At 58.8% G+C, this 10,593-nt stretch overlaps 1 protein-coding gene across 2 annotated transcripts in view; it reads right to left on the bottom strand.

Annotated features, from left to right (window-relative positions):
• Positions 1-1,217: 1,217 nt before the first annotated feature.
• The window catches only part of PRKCA (protein kinase C alpha), a 302,229-nt gene continuing 292,853 nt past the window's right edge, over positions 1,218-10,593 (bottom strand). Inside the window, exons 17-18 of one of the 2 annotated variants that reach the window (XM_061393059.1) lie at positions 9,968-10,015; positions 1,218-7,389 (exon numbers count right to left, since the gene is read on the bottom strand). In XM_061393059.1, the coding sequence (XP_061249043.1) occupies positions 7,225-7,389; positions 9,968-10,015 (213 nt within the window). In that variant the 3' untranslated portion in view covers positions 1,218-7,224. The remainder of the gene's footprint in view (positions 7,390-9,967; positions 10,016-10,593) is intronic. The other variant, XM_061393060.1, reaches the window with a different exon arrangement.

Raw genomic sequence — 10,593 nt, 5'->3', positions numbered from 1 at the left:
GACGCTGTGACGCTTCGGGTCACGACCAGCCGGGCTCCGGGCAGTCTTGGGACCCATTCCCTCATTCATTCATCCCACAGACAGGAGCTGCTGCCGTGTGCCCAGCACTCTTCTAGGTGCTGGGGCCCAGCAGGGAATGGTGGACATGCTTGGTTTTCTGGTAGAGCTTGCATTCTGATGGGAAAGGGCACACACGTGCACACAGACAGACACACACACGAGTGAATAATCGAGTCGGCACCATCGGAGCCCGCCGCCTACCTGTGGAACCTGATGTCACAAGCCAGGCTGGGTGAGGCTGGTGGGCAGTGGGGATGTTTGGTTTGTTTAAGGGTCATGGGGAGCCGCTGGAGGGCTTTACACAGGGAAGGGACCTGCTCAGACAAGGTCACGCCGGGTTCCGGCAGAGGGCCGTGGGGGTGTCGAGGGCGGCCTCAGGGGCCCAGGCAGGGAGACCCGTGGACGTGGGTCCCAGCGGCCAGCCTGAGGGCTTTCCCAGAGCAAGGATCTCAGCATTGGCAGCCTCGCTGTGGGCGCCCTGCGGTTGCAGGATGTTGACAGTCTCTCGTCTTTGGCCCCTGCCTACTGGACGCCCGTGCACTTGTCTCCAGACACGACGACCAGAACTGTCTCAGACATTGCCCACTGGGGACAAAGTCACCCCCGTGGGGAGTCGCGGCAAGCCCAGCGGGACTCGCTGACCAGCTGGACGCAGGCAGACAGGGCTGGACGCAGGCTGCAGGTGGCACGGAAAGCTGCCCACGACCAGGAGGGGCAGGAGCGGGGGGCGGGGACCACAGGCGCCCCTCAAGCTGGATGACCTGCCGAGCTGACCAGGTGGCACGTGCCGGCCCGCCAGAGGCCGACCTGCGTCAGGGAGGTCGTAGGTCTTGGGCACCGGGTCGGGGGGGGGGGCGGGGGGACGGCTTCCAGGGCAGCGGAGCCTCCGTCTCGAGGTTAATGATGGTGAACCGAGTGTGGCCCTCCCGGGGCTCAGGCCTCCCCACGGCCTCCGCGGGGCCAGACGACCTGCCCACGTGCTCTGGCCTTGGGGGCGCCCCGAGGTCTGGCCTTGGGGCACCTGTGGTCTGGCCTAAGGGGTGCCTGCGATCTGGCCTTGGGGGCGCCTGCAGTCTGGCCTTGGGGTCGCCCTGTGACCACGAGGAAAAGTGTCTGCTCCACCGCCGAGGATGCACACGAGACCGAGGACACGAAGGGATGGTCATTGTCTTTATTCGAACACATGGGCTTCCAAACTACAGTTAATGTATCTAACAGAGCATATCATGCAAACGGAGATCAGAGGGGACAGTGTTAGAGCAACGCAGCAGTTTGCACACCCGTCTCGGCCACGATAAACCAAACGTGACCGGACAGCTGAACAGCCTTCACCCGTCATCAGTAGGTAGGTGCTCACACAGAAGGGAAACCACACCCGCCAACCCTGCCTCCTCCACACAGATGTGGGGTCTGATTGACACAGGATGGTTTTCAATTAACGATTTAAACCTGGTGTGTCCTTCAACCCTCCCCCCCACAAGAGAACAAAAGCAATGATTTGAAACGTTTCTGATCATCTATAAAAGATATTCTGAAAGACTCTAATAGAGGAGATACGAGGTGAATTTTTAGACTCAGAAGAATCACAGCCTTCATGGATGATTTTGAATAGTCCCCTCAAGAAAAGAATCACATTTTTCCAGGGAGAGCATCAACAAAAGTCTACCAACAGTCACAGGAGTAAAACCTCCTGGAGTGAAGCTGAGGAGACAAGGACACAGTTGTTTAATCAGAAAACGCGATGCTGCCTTTTGTCTTATTTTAGAAAAATGCTCTTAGAAAGTAGACTTGATACTGTTTTCTGACAAACAGGGGTTTTTCTGACAAACAGGGGTCCTGTCTGCTCACACGAGAGGTGACACTGATGGGCACGTTTGCCGCTTTTCTCTGGACATTGGAGAAGTTCTGAGCTGCCTTCTCGGGGAGACCCCAAGAACTGCACACGTTCTTACCCTGCATCACTGAACTTTTCCCAAATAACTGAGACCTGGGGACCTTAGGGACGGGAGACAGAGCGGAGGAAACACCCCCTCCCAGGCCAAAAGGTGGCTGCAGAGCCTTGAGGAGCAAGAAAAGGGGCCCCAGGGACCCCCCCCCCCCGCCCAATCCTGGAGCTACATCTGTACAGAGAACAGAAAGCTTCTTTCTCGTGGTCCAGAGTTTCCAGACTTTAGACAGTGGTCCCCACTGTCTATTAAAACATCAAGGACGTCATTCTTCCAACACGTCCCATCTGGACTTCCAGTCACTGTGAGGGGGCCACCACACCCCGCTGGCGGGAGACAACCCTGCAGCGGAGTGCAGGTCGGGGCGCTCCAGATGGCCCACCCCAGCTGAGTCCTACAGGCTCCTAGTGATTGGGATCTCATGAAATCATTGGAATCATTGGGATCTTATGAAATCTTATGAACTCTTTTTAAAATGAAATGAGTTTTATTTTAAAAACTCATTTTAAAGGAAGAATTGATTTATTAAAGTTCTCTATAAAAAAGTACAAATAGCTCAGTATATTCAGATGTTCTGTTGGAATGAACAAATTAGTTTTTTCCATAAGGTTTCAAAAAGTCTTTGGAGCCTGTGGGCCATAGTGTGGGTTATCATAAGGCTGTTTGATGACTGAGTTGGACACACACAATTATTAACTATCAGCTGATCACACAGATCAGAGGCACTGGGGTCCTAATCTCAGCTTTGAACCCTCCTGAGGGCCCCGACATTACAAGATTAACAGAATCGTGGCTGCGCCGTTTCTCTATGGCTGCCTTCCCCCACGTGTGACGCAGGTGACTTTTCTAACAGCAGACACAGCGCTGTTGGATGGCTGCCTCTGCCCAAACGGGAAACGGTAGGAATGCCGACAGTCACTATATTTCATAAAGTAAACCCAAGTAACTCAAGGAAAAGGTTTTAAAAGACAGCTCCCAACACTCCCTGTTAGATTCCAGCGTGGTGACTACCAGCCAGGGGACCCGTTCTCCCCTGCTCCCCGGATCCCAAGCGTCATCTCCGGTTCCCTGCCCGGTGCCAGGGCCATGAGGATGTTTCGGGCGCCTGGTGGGGGAACAGACGTGGCTGCCCCTGTGGGGCTTCGAGAAGCAGGAGGCGGTGGACGAGAAGAGGTGACTGCACCAGACGGCGGTGAGAAGGTGCCCAACACGGGATGCTTCCTTGCTGGGGCTTTAAAACCGGACGGCCCCCACTCTGCCTTCCTGCAGCTCTGAGAAAACACCCCCAGCAACACACTCAGACTTCCGCTCGGTGCCCTGGGCGTGGAGGGCGCCTGCGGAGTCCAGCGATTTTGCCCTGTCTGCCCACCCCCACCCTGGGCTGCAGGAAGCCACCAGGGAAAGTGGGTGTCGGCCCACCTGCAGGACACTCGGGCCCCACCCAGAGCTGGGAGCCCCTTCACGGGGCGAGGGGCTTGGACGCTCTCGGGGCAGGAGCGGCAAACGCGCTCTCAAGCCTCCAGGAACAGCTACGCCCTCCCAGGGGCTCTCCCCGCTTCCCGGCTTCCTCCTGCTGTGGGCGTCCATCAGTCCTTCTGCGCCCAAGCCCACCCTTGCCTGGACCCCTCGGCCCCCTCCCACGACCTCTCCTGGCCCAGAGCGCAGCAGGGGCCCTCGGGGCCCGTCCCCTGCGTCCCCGTGCCCCGCCGCAGACCGTGCTCATCCGCAGTGCACATCAACCTGGGTCCTCGCGGTCTTCCATCCGATCTTCTCAGCCCGGGTTTCTTTTTTTTTTTTTTCAGCCCGGGTTTCCAAAGACCTCTTCACCCTCTGATTTTCTCCCAAATTCCTGATAAGAAAGCCTAACACATCTCCCTCCGAGAACACAGCGGGCAATGACCCTGCGGGACGGTGAGCTCAGTCACGGGGGCGGACAAGCAGACGCCACAAGAGCCATCACCCGGACCCGGGGCTGCCTGCGACCTCCTGGGAACCTCTGTGGGCAGCGCACTCCAGGTGCTTCCTCAAACCAGGCCCCTGTGGGTTTAAACAAGACGCCAAGAGGAGGGGCCACCCCCTCTCCGTGGGCCCGCAGCCTCGCAGGACCATCCCACCCCAGCGGCCGCCTCCGGCAGGAAAGGGACACGACATTCTGAACGGCCTCTGGAGCCACGGGGTCTGGACTCCCCCAGGTCCTGCTGCTGCTGGGCCCACAGGCCCCAGGGATACTGCCCGGTCCTTCCAGGGTTGCTCAGGGGCCTGACCCCTTGAGGCCTCCTCCTTATTCCAACCCTTGGCAGCTCCTCCCTGGGCTTTATTTTACCAGACCCCCATGAAGGGGGTGAATCCACAGAATGTTGGTTCAATCCACTCTGCTAACCGTCACCTACATGGCGTGTACTTTCAACAGAACTATCGTGGGATACTCAGTTTCTTAAAAAGCATCAACTTTGATCTAAATTCAGGGCATAGCCACGCACCGACACGCCCCACCACGGTGACCCTCTGCTGACCCTGATCTTCCCCGGTTTCCCCCAAGTCTGTCCTCAAGCTCATAGCCGCTCCCGCAGGGCTGGCCTCACACAGGGGTTTCCGCACGTTCAGAAAGGATGGAAGCCAGCTGGGATGCGGAGCAAGGTTCCGGAGAAAGAGGGACAACTTGGAAGCGTGTCGGCCGCGGGAGGACAGAGCGGCTTCCCCGGCTCAGCACTTGCTGGGGAGCTCTCAGTCGGTCAGAGCCGCCGTCCTGGACTGCCCTCCCCACACCGGGCGCCTGCCTAGGGACCCGTCCTGGGGTCGCTGCACTCCAGGGCAGGGTGACTGGCTCTGTTTCTTGGGTTCTCTCTATACCTGGGTCCCTTTCCATCAGACCAAATGAGGTGTGGGGGAGGATGGGCCAGACCTGCACAGACGCCCCACGGGGGCCCACAGTCCAGCAACGGTGGCCGAAGAAGCTCCTCTTTGCTGGTCTAATCTGGTCTAACCTCTTTCCTACCCACCGCCTCCTCCAATCACAAGTTCCCAGGATGGGCGAGGCCTCTCGTCTCTTAAGGCCCCTCAGGGGTGGTGTGCCAGCTGAGAATCAGGAAAGAGCCAGAACGTAAAAATGAGAAGACACGTCACTGGGAGACACTTTGGGGAACAACGGAGAACAGAGCACCCCCGTGAGGACTGACGACCACGTCCTTCGAAACGCTCTTCCTGCTGTTGGCGGCCGGCTCCCGCCAGGCCCTTGCTGTGACGCTGTCTCACAGATATGCTCCCCCCCGAGGCCCGGAGAGAGTGCCCGGCCTCTCGAGAGCATCCGCGGACCGCTCAGGCCTGGCCTCACTGTCTGCAGGTGCGGAGTGGATGGCAGGTTGTGCCAGGGCTGGCACGCTCCCAGGGCGTCCACGCACCCATGTTGGGAAGGGCTTCCCGCGTCACTAGCAGCAGCAAGGCTGCAGGAGAGAACGGATCAGACGAAACAAGCCTGGCCTGGGACCGTGACGACGCCACAGCGGCACCCGTGGCCTGGGCCCCCTGGAGCCGGCAGGTCCCCGCAGCCCCAGGAGGGAGAGTGACGCAGGACCAGGGCACAGATGCTGCTCGGAGGCCAAGGGCAGGGGGGTCTCACCTCAATGTTATCTCCCAGACAAAACTAAAACTTCTGTTTGCAGGTAGAATTAAGTATTTATACATATATACGCCTTATTGATCATGTAAAGTAGCCATTCACTTTCAAAATTAGATCTACTGCAATAAAAAATTAATAAAGCCGCTCTAGTGCCAAGGCAGGGCACACACAGAGTGGGGGTGCGGAAGAGGAAGCTCTGCAAGGGAAAGGAAGCTAAAACTTAATCATAGAAGCAAGTTAGAAACAAGAGCCTTCACAAATATAGCACAGTTGTGTCTTATAAAATTATTATAATACTCTCTTTATACTTGATACGATTATATCAATAATATAGATTCACTTGTTATTAAGGTTTATTATAAACATGCAAAGTTCATTGCATGATGCATTTGCAAAACATATTAAAATCCTTCCAGCAATAAAGCCTCTCTGAGCTGATATGCATCCAGGTTTCCTGACTCTGCAGCGCCAGGTGTGTCACTCGACATGACACACCAGGGGACCGAAACTGTACTGCTGTTCATCTCAGTGGACGGGGACGGGGGGACTGGGTCCCGGGGCTGCGGCTGGAGCCACACTGGGTGAGCTGACTGTACATCGTACTCTCGTGGACACCACAACCGGTTCAATAAATAAGTACAAAAGGGCTGGGGTGCACGCTTCCACTCCCCAGGCAGCAGGCAGTGAAACGGCAGTGTGTGGGCGGGGTTGGCTAACAACACTGTGAGTAGTGGCATGATGGCTGATGGCACCCTGGACCAGAGTCATCTCCCGGAGATTATGAATGTCTTACACACACACACACACACACACACACACACACACACTGGTCTGTCCTTGATCTGATTTCTTGTGCTCATTTAGCGGATTCCTTAGAAGATTTGGCCTCTTAAAAAGAAATGCAAGTAGCAAAACAGTTATCAACCAAGTCAGGTACAAGATGACAAACACCCCCAACACCCATCTAGGGTTCTCTTCCTCTTTTTCTAAACCAGTGACCGCAGTAGGAGAACCATGAGCGGGTTACAACCGTCAGCGCCTGGGAGCAGTGAGCTTGCAAACTGGACTAGACTTCTCCCAGCCTCTCGGGTTCTGGGGACAGTGTCCATGGAGGCAGAGGACACAAGCGGCAGGTTTTCTGAAGACCCCCCAACCCCCGAGTCCTGCCTCGCTCGCACTCTGGGACCCCCATTCTTTTATTCCGAAGACGTGGCGGATGGACGTGTTTCCGGCCCCCTAGACTGTGTGGGTTCATTTGAACATCTCTGATCGGGAAATCTGGATGGTGAAAATCAACAGAGGTTTTGGGAAACACATCAAACAGTACCCCCCCCCCAAAAAAAAATGGGGCCAGAGTCTGTTTGCTTTCCAGGAAGGGTCAATCCCCCGCCAGATGTCACCTCTACGTGAAGCAGATGCTGACGTGACGTCATCTTCCGCTGAGATGACGCAGCCGAGCACGCGGGGACAACCACCCTACAGTTTTCAGGCCTCCACCTGGAACAGGGAGGGCCGAGGCCGTCGAGCTCTAGGGTGGGGGTCGCTGCCCACGGCGGGGGCGGGGGCGGGGGCGGGGCGCGGACGGGGCTTCCGCGAGGCGTCTCATACCGCGCTCTGCAGGATGGGGTGCACGAACTGGGGGTTGACGTAGGAGAAGCCTTCAAAATCAGACTGGTCGATGTTAGCGATGACCAGCTGGTCGGGCGGCGTCAAGACAGGCTGCCCTCGCGTGAAGAACTTGTCAAAGTTCTCTGCTCCTTTGCCGCACTGTGGAGAGAAGAGGAAGGAGAGGTCGGTAGGGGTTCCGCCACCGACCCCGGGGGCAGCTCTCCGCGGGGCGGGCCGGGGTCTCAGGCCGGTCAGGCGTGACGAGCCCTGGAGGGTTTGCCGAGCGGCTGGAGAGCCGGAGCCAGCACAGCGATCGCTCACGAGGTCACTCGCGGGTGAATCGGCCAACAGCCCGCAACCGGAAGCCAGGCCGGGGAACGGCGTGCCGGGGAGCCGGCCCGGCCGCGCTAACGACCCGGTCTCCTGTGTTCCGCCCACACTCCGCCCCGCCCTTCAGAGCCACGAGGACAGACACCGCAGCTCAGGGCCACGGGTCACTGTGCCAGCTGGCAGGCCGGGACGTGGGGGAATGCGCACAGTCGCCCCTGACCTGAGAGGCTGGGGGCCTGTCCCACGTTTGGGTCTTTGCAGGTGTATTTGTAAGTTGTGTTCTTCTTGTCTTCCAGCGAGGAGCTTCTGAAAACCTCAGCCCCTAAATTCATCTTCGGCCAGGACGGGATCAGCATGGAGGCAAGACTGGCCTCTTCCTTCCCGGGCTCAGGGGATGGGGGTACTTCTGCCAACCAGCAGACAGGCAGCCATGGAGCTTACTGTCTGTGGTTCTGGCCCGAGGGCGTGCGTGCCAGTGTCCCTGGAGGCAGAGTATCTATCTGCCCTGGACACCGCCCCCCCACCCGCCCTGGGGCCCAGCAGGCACTTCGTGCGCCGGGGCTGCGGATAGAGCTGCCCTCCTGGGGTTGGGGTCTGGGAAACACAGCAGCGTAGGCAGCGCTGCTTGGGAGCCTGACCCACAAGTAAGAGGCCGGGGTGTCCTGCTCACACTTGGGTCCCGGATCTCAGGGCAACTCTGAGGCAGAGTGCTGGGGATGCCCTGGTGACGTGAGTGACTATCTCCTCCTACCCCAGCGGGGACCCCAGGGTGGCACGAAGTGGTCCTGAGTCCGCGGAGCTCCCGCACCCCTCACAGGGCACAGCTGAGACGTGGGGCCACCCCACGCTCCACGTTCCCAGGGAGCACAGAGCGCCTTCAGAGTGAAGGCCAGCAGACACCCACTCCCACATGCAGGGCCCACACCAGACCATTCAGAGTCCAGGCTCTTCAAGGAAGAAAGGACAGGAATTTTCTTCCTGAGACTCAATCAGGGGCCACACTTGATTCATCAGGAAAACCAACGAACAGCAACCAACCTCTGGACACGCTGGGGCCCCCACGACTGGTCGGGACAGAGATGTGGTGCGGGTGCAGTGGTCAGGAGGTGGCCCCAGACTAGCGTGTGTGCTGGACAGCCCCCTGGGCAGGCCGGAGCCCAGACTGCCTCTGCGTCCACAGCAGTGCGTCTGACACCCCAGGAAGGTGGGGGTTCGGGGCTGAAGTGCCCGGCAGTGGCTTCGGGCAGCACACACACCCCCCGGAGAAGATGGGGAGCGAACACCCGCCTCCCGTGGCTGCCATGAGGTCAGAGGAGCAGCTGGGGGACCCTGAGCCAACGATCAGGTCTGACGCAGAGCCAAGACGGGCCCCACGGACGCGGGCATCCGGCGGGGACCAGGCACGCGGCTAACTCGTGAGGGGTGAATGAACTATTAATAATCTACCTCCTGCCCCACTCTGGATGGAGCACTGCCTGCCTAGTTCACTGGACATTCCTGTGTCTCCCACCCCAATCCCCGCTCTGGATCGAACTGCCCGCCTGGTTCTCTGGACGCTCCTGTCCATTTGGTAAAATCATTGAAGAGTGAAATGAATTGGGGAGGTCAGGCTGGCAGGAGTGCGACAACGTCGGGAGGGGGTCGCGGGGGCCTGGGACGTGCACTCCCCTCCTGGAGCCCCACAGAGCTCAGAGCCTCTGCATCTGTGTACAGGGCTGCGGGGAAGAGCCGGCGCCTGCTCCTCGGACACTCAGCTGGGACCCCGGCCTGCGAGGGGCCAGCGACAGCACACAGCACACACGCTGGCCTCAAGCCTGCCCTTCACACCTGAGTGTCCTGGTGACAGAGAGATCAGACCCACGGGCGCCAGCATGGGGATTAGGGTGAGTGTGAGTAGCTCCAAAACGCTGAGTTACAGAGCAGAACACCAAACCAAACTCAGCACAGCGGGAAGGGTGTGGAACGAAGCTGGAGGAAAGGTGGACAGCGCAGCGAGGGGAGGACACTCCCCGCGGGCGGGGACCGTCTGCCGAGGACCAGACATGGCAGTGTCGTCTCAGGGGCGGCTGTGCCTGCATCCCATGCCCTGGTCTGGGGAGCCAACCTGCACGGTGGTCCCAGCAGAGGCGGCGGGGGGCACATCGCCCGCAGTGGGGCTCAGCTCCCTGACTCTCCGTTTAGTTAAGGAACCGGTGGAAGAAACGAGCGGGCGCCTCCCGGGAGGTCCCGTCCACACCAGAGAACCGTCTGGCGAGGGGCTGGGATGCCGGGGCATCTGCGCTTCCTCAGACCAGCACGTGGAGGGCGGGGGCTCGTGCACGGCCCAGGCAAGCGGGAGCACACGCCAGGATTAGGCAGTGCGGTTAGTTTGTTCATCGCATCACCCAAGGTTCCAAGAGGTGCTCACCGAAGGCCTGGACGCCCACTGAAGCCAGTGCGTTTTGGTGCAGAAAGTCTGGAGGGGAGAACGGACAGAGGAGGGTTTGGAAGAGTCAGTGCCCGTGCAGAGGAGCCACAGGGTCACGCGAGCCACGTGGGGCACCCCTGAGGGGGACCTCCGTGCGAAGGTTCACGCACGCACGCAGCCTTCTGGAAGCTTACAGAAGCGAGTGAGCAGCAGGCGTGGTCCGTGCGGAGGGTGGTCTTACATCCTTCCCTGTGGCTTGACTGCCTCTTTCCACACACAGAGGTTGTATTTTAATGATAATTCAAAAAAGTGGACTGGGGCCTCTTTCACCTCCTGCCAACGTTCCCTGGAGATGGGCCCTGAGTCTCTGACAAAATTAAACATAACTCCTCTCCCTGCCTGCAGAGCCTCTTAGGGAAGGCCACTCCTGGTCAGGAGGTGGCTGATTTATGGGTGACTTTGCCCATAAATGGGGCTTCCCTGGTGGCTCAGACGGTGAAGAATCTGCCTGCAATGCAGGAGACGTGGGTTCAGTCCCTGGGTCAGGAAGATCCCCTGGAGAAGGAAATGGCAACCCACTCCAGTATTCTTGCCTGGAGCATCCCATGGACAGAGGAGCCTGGCAG

This window comes from Bos javanicus, chromosome 19 (assembly GCF_032452875.1).
Source record: "Bos javanicus breed banteng chromosome 19, ARS-OSU_banteng_1.0, whole genome shotgun sequence".
Lineage (NCBI taxonomy): Eukaryota > Metazoa > Chordata > Mammalia > Artiodactyla > Bovidae > Bos > Bos javanicus.
The sequence above is the reverse complement of the archived record's forward strand: the minus strand, read 5'-3'. Positions and strand labels throughout refer to the sequence as shown.